The sequence below is a fragment of the Hemicordylus capensis genome, chromosome 12, assembly GCF_027244095.1.
Source record: "Hemicordylus capensis ecotype Gifberg chromosome 12, rHemCap1.1.pri, whole genome shotgun sequence".
NCBI lineage: Eukaryota > Metazoa > Chordata > Lepidosauria > Squamata > Cordylidae > Hemicordylus > Hemicordylus capensis.
Genome location: NC_069668.1, coordinates 4,537,300 through 4,558,300, shown reverse-complemented (window position 1 = coordinate 4,558,300; position 21,001 = coordinate 4,537,300). Strand labels below are relative to the sequence as shown.

The following is a 21,001-nucleotide window of genomic DNA, read 5'->3' as shown; positions in this document are numbered from 1 at the left end:
CCATTGGTCCATCTCACTTAGTATTGTCTACACCAGGGATTCTCAATGTTGGGTCCCCAGATGTTATTGGACTTAAATTCCCATAATCCCCAGCCCCAGTGGCCTTTGGTTGGGGATTATGGGAGGTGAAGTCCAATAGCATCTGAGGACCCAACGTTGAGAATCCCTGGTCTACACAGATGAGTGAAAAAAGTCCTGATGTGTGTAATGTACCAACATAGCTTGAGGAAACATCTGGCGAGTAAAATATTTTGTCTGGCTGATTAATCAATCAATCTTGATTACGGTCACAGACCAGCATAAAGTATAAGGGTGATTACATGTTAAAAGTGGGAGTTAGAAAGTGATTACATATAAAATGATACGTATTAAAATGGTACATATTAATACTAGAAGGACTAAAAATATTTTTAAAAAGTAGCTAATACAACAAAAGCATGAGGGACAGTGGCATAAAAATGGATGTTTAAAAAGCTGAAATACTTGAGAAGACAGAAATAGATAAAATCCTGAATAATACAGCTGGAACTGGCTGATCAGCTGAGCCCACCTTGCTTCACCCCGGTGTGAATGGCCTCCCACCAATCCTACGTCCTGGAAGTGAAACCTCTGGCTTCCTCCCCGCAGGTGATTTGCAACATGGAGACGACCCTGCCGGAAATGGAGCTCTTCCCCTGCTATCTCCTCTTCCTGAGGCAACAGCTTGCCACCCGGACGCAGCAGTCCAACGTCTGGGTGAACATGGGTATGATGACCCTGAGGATGTTTCCTCACCATTTGCCGAGAGGTAACGTAAGAATACAGCAAGAACCCAGCTGCCTCGTGTCCAAAGGGAGGCCGGCCGCACTGTCCCAACGCCACAGGCTTTGCTGCCACTGCGCTTGTAAATGATTCCACTTATCGATCCCCAAGCGGGCTTGGTGGTGGAGAACCCTCTTCCCTTCCAGATTGCCAAACTCTTATCAAAGATCAGGCCGCATCGAAGGCCTCTGCTTTCCTGCACAGGTTTGGCCTTCCTGCAGGCATGGGACTACAACCCCCATCATCCCGGACTGCTGGCTGGGATGGGTGGAAGGCGTCGTCCCAAAGCAGCAGGAGGGCCAGATTGATGCAGCCCTGCTTTAGAAAAACACGCCACAGTTTGAGTCACACAGACAGAAGCACATAGCATGTCGGCCTGTCACCTGATTTAGGGGTCTTCGTTGGGTTAACCATATGGATTTTAATCGATCATGGATAGGGAGAGGTTTTTCTCCCTCTCTCCCAAGACTCGAACCAGCGGTCATCCCATGAAACTGATCCCCAGGAGATTGAGGGCCGACAAAAGGTCATGTTTCACACAGGGCGGAATTAACCTGTGGAATTCTTGTGCCACGGGACGTGGTGATGGCCACCATCTTGGATGGCTTGAAACAGGGCTGAGGTAGATTAAGGGAGGACAAGCCTATCAATGGCTACTGGTCCTGATGGCTAGAGGCTACCTCCATGTTTAGAAGCAGGATGCCTCTGAATCCCAGTTGCAGGGGGACAGCGGGAGACAGGGCTTGCCTTCAGCTCCTGCTTGTGGACTTCTCAAAGTATCTGATGGGTGAGACAGGGTGCTGGATTAGATAGTCCTTGGGCCTGATCCAACAAGGTTCCTCTTACGTTCTTATGGTGTAATTGATTAAAGCTCACACACTCTTGTGAGTCAAACCAATAGTCTGGAAGAGGAAAGCTTCCTTTGTCCTGTGCTTGCAACCTTTAATGCCTTTAAAAAAACAACAACAAATATTTATATAACGCTTTTCAACAAAAGTTTCCAAAGTGGTTTACATAGAAAAATAATAAATAAATAAGATGGCTCCTTGTCCCCAAAGGGCTCACAATCTAAAAAGAAACCTAAGGCAAAACCTGCAACAGTCACTGGAAGTACTCTGCTGGGGGTAGATAGGGCCAGTTACTCTCCCCCTGCTCAGTAAAGAGAATCACCACGTTAAAAAGGTGGCTTTTTGCCCAGTTAGCAAACAACACTTGATTTATTTGCGTATGCTTTCCTATCCCACTATTTTATCTCTTCGGAGCCCAGATCAGTGTGGTTGTGTTTCTCCTCACAACCTCCCTATGAAGTAGGTTAGGCTGAGAGAGAGAAGTGACTGGCCCACAGTCACCCCAGTGAGGCTGAACAGGAATTTGAACTCGGGTCTTCTTGGTCCTAGACCAACACTCTAACTGCTGCACCCTGCTGGCTCACTGCACTTAGCTGCCATCCTGCGGGCAGGATCACAGTTGTCCTAGGTCACAGTTTCGGAGATCATCAGAACATAAGACAGGCCCAAGGAGGCCTATCTAGTCCAGCATCCTGTTTCACACGGTGGCCCACCAGATGCCTCTGGGGAGCCCACAGGCAAGAGCTGAGGGTGTGCCACTCCCCTGCTGCTATTTCTTTCTCCTTTTGGGGGTGGGGGGGTGGGTTATGGGACGGGGGCACTGCTATGCAGCCCCTGTCTTAGAAAAACTTCCTCTCCCGTGCCAAAAAGAAAGGGAAATGACCTTGTTTGAAGATGGTCTGCCACGACCTCTTAGAAGTGCCATTTCCAGGCAAGCACCCATGTATTTTCTTCTCTGCAGCAAAGAAATACAGATGAAAACAACCGGCTTTAACCTTGAATTGCAGGCAGGCTCCAGGTTTGCAAACCGGGCTCTGGACCCATTAAACCTCCTCAGGCACAGGCTTCTCCCCAGCTTTGTCAGGTGCTGGTGCCGGTGGAGAATCCCATGTGGATTTTGCATTCCGGAGTAATGTGTTCCATCCTTGAGGGACGTATGAACCCTGTGTAAGCTTCTGGGGGGAGAAGGATTGAATTGGAGTCTGTCATAGGGAGCTGCCTTGTACCGAGTCAGACCCTTGGTCCACCTAGCTCAGGATTGTCCTGACTGATTCTCCAAGGTGTCAGGCAGGAGTCTCTCTCAGCCTTACCTGCAGATGCTACCACAGATTGAACCTGAGACCTTCTGCTTGCAACACGGATGGAGTTATGGCCCCATCCCCTAAGGAGATTATCTTTCTGTGTTCACATGTTGTCACCCATCCAAATGCAAACCAGGGCAGACCCTGCTTAGCAAAGGGGACCATTCATGCTTGCTGGAAGACCAGCTCCCCTCCCCTCCCCTCCATGGAATACCCGGCCTGCCGTTAATGCTCTCTACATGCTGAATTCCTACAGAAAACACGGCCACTTTTAGTCACAGTTAGGGGGAATTTACTAATGACACATGGACCTTTAATAAGAGTTTGCTTCAACACTCATTGCCGAATCTTCTTTTCCCCCCTCCTGTGTTTGATTGCTTATTTTGCCAGCCTGTAAGGGAAGAGGGGTCTGTCCCAAGCTCCAAAATCCTTTCTTGTGGCTGATGGCTCAACCAAGTTGTGCTGGGAAACACTGCCAAATGGCCACCCAAATATTCCACGACATCCTGTGGGGGGCTGCTTTTGCCTTTCGAACGCCTCAAATTCGGTGTTCCCTGTAACAGAGATTCCCCCATGTTGCTGACTACAATTCCGAGAATCCTTGGCCTAAGGCCATTGCAGCTGGGGATTCTGGGAGCTGTAGTCAACAGCATCTGGAAATCTCTGTCACAGGGAACACTGCTTAAATTCCCTTGTTCAGATTTGTGGGCTTTCCTCGATACACTGCACTGGATCATGATTTGGAATTGTTTTGCTCTGCACTAACTGTTGTACAATCAACAATTAATCTTGAGTGCCCCTCCCTCAAATCGCTTTCTTGCTGTAATCTTATTCCTAATCCTTTTGTTAATTGCAGGAAAAATGCTTCTTCCCGCCCCCCCCTTTTTGGTGTGTCTGCTTTAAGGAGAAAGAGAATCCTTTGCTCGGTGTGTTGTGGTTACAACTTTCTGTACAGACTGCATGCAAAAATGGTAGAATTTGGCTCTGTTTGGATGACTGAGTAATTCTGATTGGCTGGCTGCGTACTGAAGCTCAGCGTACCCCTCCCCTCAGCCCGACTGACAGGCGTCGGAAAGTTAGCACAGAGGATTCACATTGAAATTACTGGACAAGTAAACTTGTCCCATTGATTTAATTAAGCGTGCTTAGGAGTAATTTAGTGTGGATGTGAGCCCGAGTGGATGTAATTCTAACACTTTCATTTGTGTGTTTATGTGTATACGTTTGTGTACACACACACACACACACACACACATTTAAAAGTTATGAGACGAGCTTCACTGACTTGCATCCAGATTAAGTTACTCGTAAACACTCTTGTTGAAATTAATGGGATAGGTTTACTTCCATTAATTACTTGTTCCAGTGGGAGTACTCATGAGTCACCTAGTCTGGATTTACACCAGTGACTGGAACAGCCTGTCTCCTAATTGTAACATTTAAAGGTTTGCAACAGAAAGGGGCATGCTTGTTTTAAAAGGCTGGGGACCCCTGATCTAAGGCATAAGCTAAAGGTACTGATGATTTCAAATGCAGGTGTCTCCCCCCACCCCCCAGGCTGGGAATCTGTCATTTCTGCACGTGTGCTGAAGGAGAAAACGCTCTGTCAGAATGGCCTTGGCAGCAATTGAGCAGAATAGTTCTGCTGTGATGTTGCCGGGCCCAGTTTCTCAAAGACCATTGACACTTGGCTTCATGGGATGGTACAGATATGATGCTCTCTGTCCCTTAATATCCCTGCTAAGGGGTCAGAGAAAGGCAGAGATCGCCCTCCTCCTCCTCTCCATATGAATCTCCTCTGCCTCCTTCCAGCTGCCCTTAATTTTGGTTCATTTCTTTGTCTGCACCAGCATCAAGCATGGTTCATGCTAACTGGGCTTTGCATGAGAAGCTGCCTCTTCCTGAGTCAGACCCTGGGTCCATCTAGCTCAGGATTGTCTACACTGACTGGCAGCAGCTCTCCAGGGTTTCAGATGGGCCTTTCCCTGCCCTGCCTGGAGATGCTAAAGATTGGACTTGGGAGCATGCAAAACCGCAGACACTAAGCGATGGTGTTGACAGTCAGGCAAAATCTGAACATGGCTACTTTATAGCACTACCAGTGCTGCTAGCATAGCATAGTTACCCAAATAGAAGACTACTCTGAATTTAAATCAAGCCCTTTAAAAATACATATTAAATCCAGGTTGTTCCTATATTTACTCAAAAAGGACTCTGAATTCAAGATGAGCCCCCAATTTCTAACATAAAAGAACTTGGGGGAAACCTAGTCTTGGATTCAGGCCATTACATTATATAAAAGCTAACCTGTAATCTTGAATTGTTATGCTTAGACCTCTAATTCTCCCCAGCAAGTATGGCAAAGAAGCAAACACGTATTTGTGTGTCTGGTGGGCATTAATTCGAGCCCACCCACCCCCATCTCAAATAGTACATCCCAGCTAAAGATGCATCATGCAAGAGCTTCCATTGGTCTGTTTTGGTCTCAGATTCCAATCAACGAAAGCCAACTGGAGGATGGTTTGATCTCTTGGGCAGATGCACCCAATGCAGGGGTCACTCCATACCTTGTCACATGAAGCTTTTCCCAACAGTTTCTTATTTGCTTCCCTATGTAGCATCTTAAAAATGCAAATAAGAAACAAGGGAGCTGGAATCAGTCCTGGATAGAGCAACCAACTGAGACCCACATGATACACGTGCTCAGATGTTCTTGTAAGAGGTGCCTTTTAACCACAAATGCCTCTCCTTTTAAAGAAGAAGGTAGCCCTGGGGACCCCAAATGTCTGTCAGGACCACAGTGTGCCAGGAGGGGGAGACCTACGTGTTGACAGTCACTTCCCCACTCTGCCTGCCTTTTGTCCTGTGGGGGCAATTTGCTGAAAAGAGTCACTTTGGAGGCAAAAAGCCCTGGGGATGTGTGGCAAGGAAGTTTTAGTAAAAAGACAGGGCATGGGGAAAGTTCTACACCAGGGGTTCCCAACCTGTGGCCCTCCAGATGTCGCCCAACTACAATTTCCATTTGTGGCTGGAGGATGCTGGGAGTTGTAGTTCAGCAACGTCTGGAGGGCCACAGGTTGAGAACTGTTCTATACCAGTGTTTTTCACTGTGAGGCCTGGGGGGCCCTCAGCCCTAAGGGTAGCTCTCTGACTAATGGTTCATTGGGCCAGTGCAAAGCTTCTGCCCAAGCAGAGTACTACACTGTTCCCCTGACCCCATGCAGAGGCAGCGGTTTCCACTGTGAAGTGCTGCACTTGGACCAGCGGGAGGCTCCTTTAAGGGAAATGGGGCCATCTTGGAAGGTGCCCACGGAATGCTGGGAAATGGAGTCCTTCCCAGTGCTTTCCTTCTAGAGCTCCTAATAAAGGTCTCCACCTCCCTTAAAGGGCCCTCCCAGTGGTCAGCACAGAGGGAAATGGCTCTCACCTTGAAGGGTGGTTGTTGTTGTTTTTGGAGTGGCCCCTGCTTAGAAGAAAATAGTGACGATCCCAGTCCTACCATATTCTGGTCAAATCGGGGGTCTGATCGTATCTGACCAGGTCTTTCTTTTGCAAGGAAGTGTTTATTGTTGAAAGCACGCCACTTAGAAGGGCATCTGTCTGGTTGGGCCTCCAGATTAGCCCAATCGGCAGCTTCCTTTACACTGAGTGTTGGTTGCCAGTTGCTGAGTCAGCCTGCTGGTCCATCTGTGTAACGCCCCACGTTGTCCCCTTGTGAACGCAGGGAACGTGCCGTCCCCCAACGCTCCCTTGAAGAGGGTCCTGGCCTACACCGGCTGCTTCAGTCGCATGCAGACCATCAAGGAGATCCACGAGTATCTCTCACAGAGGCTGCGGATCAAGGAAGAGGACATGCGCTTGTGGCTGTATAACAGCGAGGTAACGGCTGGGGTTGAAAGGTGGGGAAATACTTCTGTGTGCAGAAAAGTATGCACGCAGCCTGATTTATTTACCTTGATGTCTCGCTCTTCCTCCAAGGAGCCCAGAGCGGTGTATGTGGTTTTAAGTTTATCCTCACAACAGCCCTTGAGGTAGGTCAGACTGAGAAAGAAGCATCTGGCTCAGAATCGCCCAGTGAGTTTCGTGGCTGAGCAGGAATTTGAACTCGGGTCTCCCCGGTCCTAGCCCAAAATTCTAACCACTGCCCCACACTGGCTCCGATGCAGGACATTTCTCTGACAACATTGATACGGTTTTATAGTAGTTTTGTTTTCGTTTTTTAAGCTTTAAAACCATGTGGCCAATTTGGTGGCTGTAGGCCTGATGGTCTACAGAACAAGAAAAGCAAGAGATGGTACTGATCACCCCAGCTGGCTCATGTCAAAGACAGACATGCTTTTAATAAAACTTGTGGGAGAGCAGAGATTCAAGGGAGATTCTCTGGTTTTCCTTGGCAGAACTACCTGACTCTCTTGGACGATGAAGATCACACACTGGAATATCTGAGCATCAAGGATGAACAGCACTTGATCATAGAAGGTATTTAAAACAGAGGTGCCAGCCCTGGAATTTGCAACTGCACATCTGAAGTTCTTCTGTGCTTAGCTGTGTGCTGGTCTCTGGACATTGAATGTACTGCAGTTTCATCTGATGTAAATTTTATTCAGTTTTAGATTTAATCATTCAATTAATTTGTTTTTAATGGTTAGATTTTAAGCTATGGATGCTTTAACTCTGTTGTGAACTGCTTAGGGACGTTGGGTACAGAAGGTAGAAAAATATGGGAAATAAAAAAGAAAATGGTATACATTTTACAGACCTGTCATTTCCCTCATCGATTATGTTTTTAGAGTGTTTTTGTTTGCTTATAACATTATTTGTGCAAAATGAAGTCAAACTTCCCGGTGACCTACAGATACCATATCTGTCAGGCACAGTCCCCTCACTGAAATTAGCTGAATGTACTAGCCTTTTACCTCAGTAAAAAATTTAAATACTTTTTGGGGAATTTTTAAACCAAAAATTATGTGTATCATACTTCCTGATACAAGTACCAAATTCTGCCACTTAAATTAGGTGAATGCCCTATTTTCTTATACAGGAATATGCTGGGGGAAAGTTTAAATTTTATTTTTATTTTTTGAAGAAATTCTTACTCTAATCGTATTTTGACAGTTATTGTTCTCAACAGTTTAACACTCAATAATCAGATCAATAATTCCAAAATGACATCATGCCCAAGGGAAGCAGAGGATCTTGCTCACATTCAAATTTGCTATGATTCAAATTTTCGGTATATGGTGATGATTCAATAAAATGAATGTTTGAAGTTGAAATCCTGCAAATTTAAAACTGTTCTTTGACTTCCCTTTTGCAAGCCCATTAATACATTCTGTTGCATAGATTTAATTTCTTGAACGCTCCTAGATTACATATATCAGCGTAATCTACGGAAAACGACTTTTCCTAGTCAACGATGGGCTCCACCATCTAGTAAAAAACCATTCCTGTTCTTCAAAGATAATTTTAATTTTCCTTTTTACATGTGTTAAAAGTTAGTTTTTCTTCCCCCCCACACCCAGTAAACAAACACAGAACATTTAAAAGTTTGCTTCCCCGTACCTAAGCTTTGGAAACCCGGTTTGAGGCTTTCTTTTGACCCGAACCATTTATTCGAGTCCCTTCCATAACGCTTTAAAATGCCGCCCTTTCTATGTGTGTTCGTGAGTGAGCACTACCGCATAAGCTGCATCATAAACGTGACGGCATCTGTATCAGCTAAGTTTTCTGTGTGTCTCTTCCAGTTCGAAACAAAGACATGAGTTGGCCAGAGGAGATGTCCTTCATTGCAAACAGTAGTAAAATCGACAGGCACAAGGGTAAGCCTTTGCATTTCATTAGCCAAGAGTGAAAGCTGCTGAATGGAGTACACGCTGTATTTGAATCCAAGACTAGGTTTCCCCCAGGTTCTTTGGTGTTAAGAATTGGGTGGTCGTCTTAAATCCAGAGCTAGTGGTTGTTGACCGTTCACCATCCCCAGCCAGAGGCCCTTGCAGCTAGGGATGCTGGGAGTTGTAGTCCACAACATAGGAACATAGGAAGCTGCCATATACTGAGTCAGGCCATTGGTCCATCTAGCTCAGTTTTGTCTGCACAGACTGGCAGCAGCTTCTCCAAGGTTGCAGGCAGGAGTCTCTCTCAACCCTATCTTGGAGGTACTGCCAGGGAGGGGACTTGGAACCTAGATGCTCTTTTCTTGGAACCTAGGTTCTTCATCTTGGAATCCTGGTTATAGGGAACACTGGATACCTTCAGCCTGGCTGTGCCTCTGCTCCCCTCCTCCTTTCCAGTGGGGCTATCCTGTCCAGAGCGGAGAGGCAGTTCTGGCTGTGGCAACAGGAGAACCCTGGGGAAACTTCCCATGCAAGCTGAGGGATGCTTGTGGGCTCCCTGAGAGGTGGTCAGCCTGCAGGACGTAATGCAGTCATCCGGGTCCCTTTCCTGGGTTTTGGTCCCACTTGTGTTAGGTGGCCAGGTGTGCCATTTTGTTCTCCACCTGTCACCCTCCGCAGTGCCTACGGAGAAAGGAGCCACTGGTTTGAGCAACCTGGGCAACACCTGCTTCATGAACTCCAGCATCCAGTGCGTCAGTAACACGCAGCCTCTCACGCAGTATTTCATCTCGGGCAGACACCTGTATGAGCTGAACAGGTAACTCTTGCGCTTCAAACCCCCGGGGACTGGAGTCTTCGTAGAATCGTCGGATTTTGAATTGGGTGGGCTCTTGAAGCTCTTCTAGTCCAGTTCCCGGCTCAGAGAGGTGCACATTTTAGTAAGAATCTGCTGAAAGAAAGAAATTGCCTTGGGGTTATTGTTATTGTTATTGTTACATTTCAGATGGTTTCAGATGGATCTTTCCTAGCATTGCCTGAAGATGCTGCCAAAGTTGGAACCTGGGCCCTCCTGCACGCAGAGCAGATGTTCTGCCACTGGGCTATGGTCCCACCTCTGAGGAAGCTGCTGTCTACTGAGTCAGAACATTGAGCCATCTAGCTCAGTATTGTCTGCACTGATTGGCAGTGGCTTCTCCAAGGTGGCAGGCTCTCCTAGCCCTCCCTGGAGACGCTGCCAGGGATTGAACCTGGGGCAAAGCAGATGCTCTACCCCTGAGTGACAGCCCCACTCCCAAATTTCATTAGATTCTATTGTAAGGTGTCATACAAATACCGTGCTGTCTATGCATGTGTTTTGGCGAATGCTCTCTGTCCTTCAGAGCTGTTAACTCACTGCATGGTCACTCTAGAAGCAGATTTGCACCCATTTCCTTAAAGCTGTTCTGCAGATCGCTCAGAATGAAAGTGTTAGAATTTTGGCCTGTACCAATTCAGACTTGCAGGATTGTATTAATCTTCCCTTCTTATGTTTGTTTTCCATGTTTGAAAAAAACAAATGCCTTGCTGTATATAGAGCAGTAATTCATCCAGGAGATCCGTTTAGTTTAGCCTTCTTCCTGGTGTGCTAGCTTTCTACATACAGGGAGTTTGGGGTGTGTGCGTGCGCGTACAGACACAGACACACACACCATCTCATTCTGTGTAATGTGTAGCTGGGCCCTTAGTGTTTTGTTTTTATTTTTAAAGCGCGAATTGGTTTAATACATTCTTTGTTAAATTCCAGGACAAATCCAATCGGAATGAAGGGACATATGGCCAAATGCTATGGGGATTTGATTCAAGAGCTATGGAGTGGCACTCAAAAGAACATTGCTCCTTTAAAGCTACGGGTAAGAACTGATCATGTATCTTACATCTGCAGCTTAATTCGGAGATGGAGGTGTTCGAGTGCTGCTCTTGGACTGCTGAACTGCAGCCCAATTCATACCTGAGAAAAAGAAATGTGAGACAGAGGAACAAAGGAAGCTGCTGCCTGCTGAGTCAGACCACTTGTCCACCCATCTCACTATCGCCTCTACACTGACTGGCAGCTGCTTCTCCATGGTATCAGCCAGGAGTCTCTCCTGGGCCTACCTGGAGATGCTCCCAGGGATTGGACCTGGGGCCATCTACATGCAAGTGGATGTTGTTCCAGTGAGCTACGGCCCCATCCACTAAGGGGAGTTTTTTTAGAAAGCAGTTGAAGAAACCCCTCTTCACCCAAGCTTTTTCAGTTCTTTAAAATTTCAAGGTTTTAATTTGTGGGTGATTTCTAAATTGTTTTAAGTTTTTGTATATATTTGAACTTGTTTTATGCTATTGTTAACCGCCCAGAGACAGAAGTTTGGGGCGGTGTACACATTTGATTGGGAAATAAATAAATAAATAAACCACCCAGAGACACACGTTTTGGGCAGTATAGAAATATTTTCAATAAATAGAAACACCACCTTGACAAAGGTGCCTCTTTGCTCAGTTAGCCGGGAGTATTTGAATTGGCCCTCTGCTCTTCCTGATGGAATGACTGAGGAGCCGTGTCTTAACTGCCCACATGGATTCTTCTTGCTCCCTTACAGTGGACGATAGCAAAATATGCCCCTAGATTCAACGGCTTCCAGCAGCAAGACTCGCAGGAATTGCTGGCGTTCCTTCTGGACGGGCTCCATGAGGATTTGAACCGCGTACACGATAAGCCATACGTGGAGCTGAAAGACAGTGACGGCCGGCCGGACTGGGAAGTTGCAGCAGAGGTTGGTGTCTGCTCAACCATGGGGTGCACTGCCTGCCCTCCACACACACCCTTCTACGCTGGGCTTTTGGGGACTCAAAAGAGCTGCAGTCCTTTGAACTGGTGTGCTCTTTAAAGGACCAAGAAGTCTCCAAATGGAATGTGCCAGGGAAGCCAAGCAAAGCCAGCTGGATATTTTGGGGGTGGTCCTTTGATGGTGTGTGTTAGAAAGTCCCATTCACTGGCCTGGGGTGTGAAGATGCAGCCCATAAGGGAGAGAGAAGGATGCTGAAACATCCTGGGGGCGGGGGAGCGTTCTCTCATGGCACGGGGGCACAAAAAGTGGGAGCCCAAATGGTGCTTCTGGCATATGACGGACTCCTTAGCAGGAGCAGCAAGCAAGAGTGACTCTACAACAGGGCTGCTCAACTTTGGCCCTCCTGCAGATGTTGGCCTACAGATCCAATCATCCCTGGCTATGGGGCACTGTGGCTGGGGATTGTGGGAGTTGTAGTCCAAAAACAGCTGGGAGTCCTAAGTTGAGCAGGCCTGCTCTAGAACAGGGATTCTCAACGTTGGGTCCCCAGATGTTCTTGGACTTCAACTCCCATAATCCCCGACCAAAAGCCACGGGGCTGGGGGATTATGGGAGTTGAAGTCCAATAACATCTGGAGACCCAACGTTGAGAATCCCTGCTCTAGAACAACCAGTTCAGAGGAGCAAAAGGGCGGCAAAGGCCATTATTAAGGGAGCGAAGATTTTGCTGCTCATTAAAGATCTGTCACGGTGTTAATGAGGCTTGCTTGACATTTTCAAACGAATCTAGGGAATGAGCCAGATTCCGCTTAGAAAAAGCTGTCCTTTTGGAAGAGGGCAAACCTCCCAGTCTCCTTTCCAGGGAAGTTTTCGCTTCCTGTCCAAGACCCCATGGCAGGAAAAGCTGGGATTGTGGGGCCTCTTCCCTAGAGATCCTGCCAGGGCTTCAATTTGGGACCTTCTCCGTGCCGAGCCCTACTATTCAGCTGGGACCCCATCTCCACTGAGCGACTGCTCGACCCCATGAGTTCCACTCGGTAGCCCAAATACAGATTGAGCACCACCTCGGTGAGAATCAGGGCAAAGTTACGACAGATTTCCAAGCATGAAATCTCTCTCACTTTTATTTTTTGCTTCCAAAAGGTTTCAGGCATCTCGTGAGTGAAACCCTCCCCCTTTTCTGCCAGGGCTTTGCTCAGATCCTTCTCCTCATCTCTGTTTCTTCTTCTCTCAGGCCTGGGAAAACCATCTGAGGAGGAACCGCTCCGTTGTGGTGGATCTGTTCCATGGGCAGCTGAGGTCGCAAGTCAAGTGCAAAACTTGTGGGCATGTCAGTGTGCGCTTTGACCCATTCAATTTTTTGTCTTTGCCCCTCCCGATGGACAGCTGCATGCACTTAGAAATCACAGGTGGGTCGTAAGAAATAAATAACCTTTCCCATCCCTTGTGTTGCACAATGGAGATTTCTTCTTCTCCTCCTTCTTCTTCTCCTTCTCCTCCTCCTCCTCCTCCTCCTCCTCCTCCTCCTCCTCCTCCTCCTCCTCCTCCTCCTCCTCCTTCTTCTTCTTCTTCTTCTTCTTCTTCCAGAAATGGTGCAGAGTAGGGCTTGACTCCTGCTTGCCTGGCATGGCTTGGGAGATGTTTCTGTGTAACCCAGCACCAATAGACAGCCAGGGACGCTGGGTTTGGGAAGTGACCACATCAGTTGCACCTTGCCCCTCCCCGTATCATAGAAATTTCCTGCACTGAGCAGAGTTGTACTAGATGGCCCAGTGCAGAAGTTCCCCTCTAACTCTCTCAGTCCACGAGCCAGCTGGGGTGGCCAGTCCCATTGGAGGGGAAGGGAGGGATGCTCCTTGTGACTGTTGACAAGATCTACACCCCTAGAGATTGAAGAGGGGATCGCCTTGCAGGACTTTCCACTTTCAGGGCGTCCTCAGGCTTTGATTGTCCTGGCCTGCAGTGACCACATTTGCAGCGATGTTTTTAAAGCTTTTAAACATTTCCGAAACACAGAAACGGCTATAAAGTGCCATGGAAGTTGACGGAGGAATGGAAATGATAATGAGCAGGCATGTTCTCCAAAGTTGACTCCGTGGAGAAAGCACAGCTATTGGTTCATGGTGACCCTTTGCTCTGTGCAAAAATGACTGTAATTTGACCTGACATTTGGGGTTCAGGATAAAGAAGGGGTGACAGCACAGAGAAAGCTGTGAGGGCAACAATGTTATCCCCTCTTTGTTTCCATCGCTAGAGGGCCAGACGTTGCCAAAAATCACGATGAGCATTCATTCCCTGAGATGATACCGATGGCACAACTTGGTGGGCCCATCTCGGGGACTATGGGGTAGGGCTGTGCACTAATTGATTCAGCGTGGCCTGCCGAATCATTTTGCCCAGGCGAGGAGCCCGCCGAATTGTTTTGCCGAATCATTTTGCCCAGGCGAGGAGCCTGCTGAATCGTTTTGCCAAATCGTTTTGCCCAGGCGGTACCTTTTAAGCACGAGTAAAGCAGGGCCTCCCACCGCTGCACCCAGGTGTGCTGGGTGCAGCCCCGCATCCAGGCGCAGAATTCTGAGCGGTGCTGTGAGTGGCAGAGTGGCGAAGGAGCAGGTAAGAGCCTGCTTTACTCATGCTTAAAAGGACTGTACCGCTCCCTGCCCCGCCAAAAAATCCATTCACATCCCTGCTATGGAGTGTTAAGGATTGCAGTACAAAGTGTCCATGGAGGGCAGGGGGGGAGATCCTAGTTATCTCTGCTAACTGGGCAAAGACGCACCTTTCAAGGTAGTGATTCTCTTTATAATAAGCAGGGGAAGCGTAACTGGCCCTATCCAGCCCCAGCACAGCAGCCTCTCCAATGGCTGTTGCTGGTGTCTACCTTTGTGCAAGTCCTTCTATATTTCTATGTAAACCACTTTGGGATCTTGTTGGAAATCCAATGTGTAAATAATAGTTGAACATATGTGTTGATCCATATTCATTGATTTGGGCTAGGTTTTTCACCCAAAGGTGACACAAAAGTAAGCCAACTGAAATGTACAGTCAGATTTTGGAAAGATAAAGAAATGGCAACTATGCATGTATCTAGTTTTGTTAAAGTCTTAAGTACAGAGTCTCTGAAAGGAACCTTTCCGGATTTTGTTCCAACATGACTTCCTGAAATCCAGCCATCTGTATCTCTTTGGGGTGCTTTTCCAGTATAGTCATGTCGGGTAGGGAGCTGGTCTTGTGACAGCAAGCATGAATTGTCCCCTTTGCTAAGCCAGTTCTGCCCTAGTTTGCATTTGAATGGGAGACTACATGTGTGAGCATTGTGAGATATTCCATTTAGGGGATGGGGCCGCTCTGGGAAGAGCATCCCTGCATCCTTGGAGATGCCAGGGAGGGAATTTGGAACAGTCCCCTCCCTGGCATCTCCAGATAGGGCTGGGGGAGACTCCTGCCTCTAACCTTGGAGGGTTGCTGCCAGTTAGTGTAGACAATACTGAGCTAGATGGACCAATGGTCTGACTCAATAGAAGGCAGCTTCCTATGGGTGTAAAGGTGAGTGGGCGCATTTTCCAGACGAAAGCTGGAAAAAAATCCAAGAATATTCGAGATTCTGAGCACGTCCACTTTGACGAGTTCTCTCGGCCTTGGATATCATCTTGGGCTGCAATTTAATAAAGAAGGAACAGCCACCCACTCGCCTCGCAGGGACGACAAAGCTGGTTCCGTTCCGTTTTTAATGGGCTTTTTACAAGCGTCTCATCTTCCGCTCCCCCAGTAATTAAGCTCGACGGTGGCACTCCGATCCGATACGGACTGAGGCTGAATATGGATGAGAAGTACACCGGCTTGAAGAAGCAGCTCAGCGATCTTTGCGTGCTGAAGCCGGAGCAGATCCTGCTGGCCGAAGTGCACAGCTCCAACATCAAGGTAGTGACGCTTTCACATGACACCATATTTACTCGAATCGGAGGTGAGGGTTTTTCCAGGTGCTTTGATGCCAGCAATGGGGGTCCATCTTAAATTCAGAGTCATCTTCTATTTGGGGTAGGGATGGTGGCTTGTTCCTCAAGAGTGAACCAGGCTGTGGACAGCAACTTGGTAATTCGGTTGTCGTTTGCCACAGCTCTGATCCCTTAGAAAAGATTTATTTTTCAGACTGGGCAAAGATTTCCTGCCCCCATTCTTTTTCTTCCCTTTTGATGCTTCTTTCCTCCTGACAAGCTAAGAACGTAGGAAAGGCCCTGCTGGATCAGACTAAGGCCCACCCAGGCCAACATCCTGCCTAATGCATCAGCAAACCAGCTGCCGCTGGGAAGCCCACGAGCAGGGGAAAGAGGGCAACCATTCCCTCCCAGGGGCCTGCCCCCTCTGATCCCGATGGAAATATACACCTACCAGGGCTAGTATAGTAACTGGCCCTATCCATCCCCAGCACAGCACCCCTCCAGTGGCTGTTGCTGTTGTCTGTCTTGCGTTTCTTTCCTTGATTGTGAGCCCTTTAGGAGACAGGGAGCCCTTTTAATTATTTATTTATATCTATGTCAACCACTTGGGGGACTTTTGTTGAAAGGCGGTGTACGGTCATCTCTCACTAACCGCTAGGGTTCCGTTCTGGCAAAACCTCGCCCTTGGCAAATTCGCACCTGGCGAGGCAATAAAGTCGATGGGAAATGGGGTTAGGGGAACCACGAGCTCAAAAAGACCTAAAACATAAAGAAGAAAATGCTTTTAAACTCCTGTAATATCACCAGGAATCACCAAGAAAAATGAGCAGATCGAACCTCTGGACATTTTTGACACATACCCCCTTAAAAAAATCACTCAAAGGCATTTTTGAATGATTACAAATTTTTCAATTTGTACAATTTTGTTATCAAATTGTACAAATTTCAATTTGTATAATTTGATAACAATTTCTAAAAATTTTTTTAAAAACCCATCTTTTTACTCAGGCTTTTTGGGCTTCTTAATAATGTATAGGTTTTGATTCTGTGGTTGATTTTTAAATTGTTAGTTTTTAATCGTTTTTAATGTGTTTTTCTATGTGTTTTACCTGTTTTGTCATTGTGAAACACCCAGAGACGTGTGTGGGGAGATATAAAAGTGTAATTAATAAATAATATAGAATAATAAATAAATAAATTTTAAAGTGGCAAGGTCAGCAAGGGTCACCAAGAGGAAGGAGCAGATCGAACCTCTGAACCCCCCAACATTTCTGACCCCACTCCACCCCCCATCACTAAGAAACCTCACCAACCACAGATCCTCAGGTCCCAGTTGGCAAGACCTGTCCCAGTTTCCTGTTCACATATATTCAAAACCGCGGTTGGTAAAACCATGGTTGGCAGGGGATGACCATGTACATTTTTGTTGTATTCGTAATAGCCGTAGACAGCCCTATCTTTTATGAATTTGTCTCACTCCCTTTTAAAACCACCGGAATTGGTGTCCATCACCACATCTGCCATCCGCGAATAGTTGAACTCTGCGTGGTGTCAAGAGGGGCTTCCTTCTGTCCTGAATTCTCCTAGCATTGAGCTTCAGTGGATGGCCCCTGGTTCTAATATTCTGAGAGAGGGAGAAAAGGTTCTTTCACTGCTTGGTCCATGCTGTGCATAATTTTATACAGTCCAGCCAGGGACAGACCCTTCAGGGGCTCGGAAGAGGGGTTTCTAGCCCCAGGCCCTGCTTTTCGCGGAACCTCAGGTGGGCTCCAAAAGCAGCCCATGTCCTTGATGCGGGGGAAGAGCTGGTCTTGTGGTAACGGGCACAAGTGGGCCCCTTTGCTGAGCAGGGCTCACTCTGGCTTGCATTTGGATGGTTGACTGCTTGTGAGCGCTGTAAGAGATACCCCTTGAGAGATGAGCCCATGCCTCAGAAGAGCATCTGCATGCTTGCATGCAGAAGGCTGCAGGGTCACTCCCTAGCAGCATCTCCAGGTAGGACTGGGAAAGACTCCTGCCGGTAGCCTTGGAGAGCGGCTGCCCGTCAGTGTACGCAACACTGAGCTAGATGGATCAATGGTCTGACTCGGTAGAAGGCAGCTTCCTGTGTTCCCCTCTGACAAGCCAGGTTTTCAGTCTGGTTTTATTGCTAGACCTGACGCTATTCCTGGGTGCCCAAAGACCCAGACTTTGGGGTTGGAGAGCCAGTCTTGCGGTAGTCAGCAGGAATGGTCCCCTTTGCTAAGCAGGATGCACCTTGGTTTGCATTTGGATGGGGGACTGTATGTGAGTGCAGTCTGCTGTAAGATATTCCCCTTAGGGATGGGGCTGTAGTTCAGTGATCGGACATCTCCTTGCCTGCAGAAGGGCCCAGGTTCACTCACTAGCAGCATCTCTAGGTCAGGCTGGGAAAGACCACTGCCTGAAGCCCCGGAGATCCACTGCCAGTCCATGTCCACGACACAGCTAGATCATCCAATGGTCTGGCTTGGTGCATGGCCGCCTCCTGTTTTCCTCATGTCTTTGACCCGCTTCGTGGCTCTTCCCTCTTTTGCTTTCCAAAGAACTTCCCTCAAGACAACCAGAAGGTCCGGCTCTCCGGGAATGGCTTTTTGTGTGCATTCGAGATCCCGACCCCCGGATCCCCCACCTCGGCTTCTCTGAGCCCCGTGCAAACAGGTACGCTGAAACGGTTGGTTTCCCCCCAGCTGCACGTTCCAGGAGACTTCCGGAACCTTCCCTGTCTCGATGGCGCATTGAAATGTCAGCCCACGGCCACCTCTTTCTCCTTGCCTTTAGATTTCTGCAGCGGGCCGTCGGCCAACGGGATGCTCAACGTGCTGATGAATGGCGACCTTCCCCGGCCAACCCTAATCCCCAATGGGATGCCAAACACGGTGGTCCCGTGCAGGATGGAGAACAGCCTCTCCAACAGCATGCTGAACGGCCACGTGACATCGCCCCCGGATGGCCCCTTCACGGGCTACATCATCGCAGTCCACCGGAAGATGGTAAGCAGGGAGCGGATGAGGCTGTACCAGTTGGATCTTTGTTCTAGTGTGAGGGTCTGCGCCCTTTTCGGACAGCAGGATAATTGCTTGCCCAGTATCACCCACATTCAAACATGCAGGTTTCATGACCCAATCGTCTTCCTAGACTTTCATATGAATCTCTTGAGCTTAACCTGAGAGCTGGTATGGCCTAGTGGTTAAAGCAGAGTCAGGCAACCGTTGGCACTCCAGCTGCTAGACTGCAACTCCCATCATCCCCAGTCCCCAAGAAATTGGCCGGAGTGCCGAAGGTTGCCTAGTCCTGGGATGAAGTATCCGACTAGGACCAGGGATACTTGGAGTTCAGATCCCTTCTCAGTCATGAAGTTCACTTGGGCAGGGGAGCAAAAATGTAATTAGACAAATAGGCTCAACTCCATTTTCATTAAACGGAGTGAGTGTTAGTTTAGGACTGATGAGATCCGGTTCATATCCTCTCAGATACTTCTCTCTCTGCCTAACTACCTTGCAGGGCTGTTGTGAGAATAAAAAGTCCTTGCTTTCTCTTTGCTTAAACAGTCTGGGACCAGGGTGTCTTATGAACAGCCTTCTCTCCCAAAAGCTTAGCTCTTCTTTGGAAGCATCATTCCAGGTGTCCTTTCAGAGGCAGGGCCTTTTCTGCAGTGGCTCCCTCCTGGGGGATTTCCCCTGGCACCATCACCATTAGGTCCCTGCAAAAGCTTGTACCGTTCCTGAGCTTTGGCTGATTTATAGAGCCGGTTTCTGATGACGTTGGTTGATTTGAGGGAGGAGCTGATTGTGGTGTGGTCTCCTTTTCTTCCTCTGCTCTTTCAAATCTGTGTCTGCCTCCTGCTTGAGATACTGTTGATTTTGTCATTTCTTCTTTCATTTTTCTGGATCGTTCAGGTACCTAGAAATCACTTTAAGAAAACCGTGTTGGCCACCCCTCATGTTTTTAAACCTGTGTTTTGAACTTCTGAATGCAGATGCGGACAGAGCTGTACTTCCTTTCGTCCCAGAAGAATCGGCCCAGCCTCTTTGGCATGCCGCTGATTGTCCCTTGCACCGTCCACACGCGGAAGAAAGACTTGTACGATGCGGTCTGGATCCAAGTGTCCCGGCTGGCAAGCCCCCTCCCTCCTCAGGAAGCCAGTAACCATGCTCAGGACTGGTGAGTGGGATGCTTTGGCCAGCCGAGTTGTGGAGCCACAGAGATGAAGTAACTCAAGTGCTATCCTGGACGGCCGTGTGGTGGCGAGCATAACCTGGCCCCTTTGCTAAGCAGGCCTCACCTTCATTTGTATTTGGATGGAGGACTTCAGATGGGTGCGGTCTGCTTTTTAGGAGATGGGGTTTTGCATGCAGAAGCATAATAGTAAACTTTACTTGTCAGCCACCCCATAACAGGTCGTTCTCTCGGCGGCTTAGTGAGGTGTAGCGGTTAGAGTGCTGGATTAGGACTGGGGAGACCCGAGTTCAAATCCCCATTCAGCCATGAGACTAGCTGGGTGACTCTGGTCCAGTCACTTCTCTCTCAGCCTAGCCTACTTCACAAGTTTGTTGTGAGGAGAAACTTCAGTATGTAGTACACTGCTCTGGGCTCCTTGGAGAAAGAGCAGGATAGAAAATGAAAAAATAATAATTAAGACATGAGATAAAAACGCACACCCCATTAAATCATAGCACACCCAAAAGGGCTTGGGGGAAGGCGATACAAAATGCAATATAGAACAATTTAAAAGACATGGTGGAAATCAATTAAAAGTGGATTGAACATTTTAAAATTGAAAGGGCCTGAATGAACAAAAGGGTCTCCACCTGGCGTCTAAAAGAACGAAGTGGTGAAGCCAGGCAAGCCTCACTGGGGAAGCTATTTCATAAATGTTGTTCTGCATGAACCTGCAAAAGGTCCCAGGTTCAGTCCCTGGCAGCATCCTCAGCTAGGGCTGGAAGAGGCTCCCACCTGAAACCTTGGAGGGCTGCTGCCAGTCAGTGTAGGCAATTCTGAGCTAGCTGGGCCAAGGGCATGACTCAGTATAAGGCACTTCCTGTTGGGGTGTTGGGCTGCAGCTCAGTGGTCTCACATCTGCTCTACTTGCGGAAAGTCCCAGATTCAGGCCCTCGCAGCATCTCCAGGTAGGGCTGGGAGAGACTCCTGCCTGAAACTCCTGCTGCCAGTCCGTGTAGACAGTCCTCATCTAGATGGGCCAATGGTCTGACTCGGTATAAGGCAGCTTCCTGTGTTCTTAACCAGCATGGTACAGTGAATACTCTTGGGCTTGAGCGAGAGAGAGCCAGATTCAAATTCCCTCTCAGTCCTTAAGTTCACTGGACTAGTTATACGCTCTTGGTCTAACCTACCCCCCAGGGCTCTTGGAATAAAACGAAGGGAAACCTCACAGAGGTTGCCTTGAGCTACCAGGGCATTGTTCTGACTTGGAAGATACAAAGATGTGACTTGGAA

The 21,001-nt window shown here is 48.0% G+C and overlaps 1 protein-coding gene across 2 annotated transcripts in view; it reads left to right on the top strand.

The window, feature by feature from the left end:
* Positions 1-21,001, top strand: part of USP32 (ubiquitin specific peptidase 32) — a 145,382-nt gene that overhangs the window by 111,383 nt on the left and 12,998 nt on the right. For both annotated transcript variants that reach the window (XM_053275083.1, XM_053275082.1), the window contains exons 16-27: positions 628-745; positions 6,675-6,829; positions 7,348-7,429; positions 8,695-8,769; positions 9,463-9,601; positions 10,568-10,673; positions 11,400-11,573; positions 12,823-12,997; positions 15,358-15,509; positions 18,091-18,205; positions 18,326-18,537; positions 19,524-19,708. In XM_053275083.1, coding sequence (XP_053131058.1) covers positions 628-745; positions 6,675-6,829; positions 7,348-7,429; positions 8,695-8,769; positions 9,463-9,601; positions 10,568-10,673; positions 11,400-11,573; positions 12,823-12,997; positions 15,358-15,509; positions 18,091-18,205; positions 18,326-18,537; positions 19,524-19,708 — 1,688 coding nt within the window. The remainder of the gene's footprint in view (positions 1-627; positions 746-6,674; positions 6,830-7,347; positions 7,430-8,694; positions 8,770-9,462; positions 9,602-10,567; positions 10,674-11,399; positions 11,574-12,822; positions 12,998-15,357; positions 15,510-18,090; positions 18,206-18,325; positions 18,538-19,523; positions 19,709-21,001) is intronic.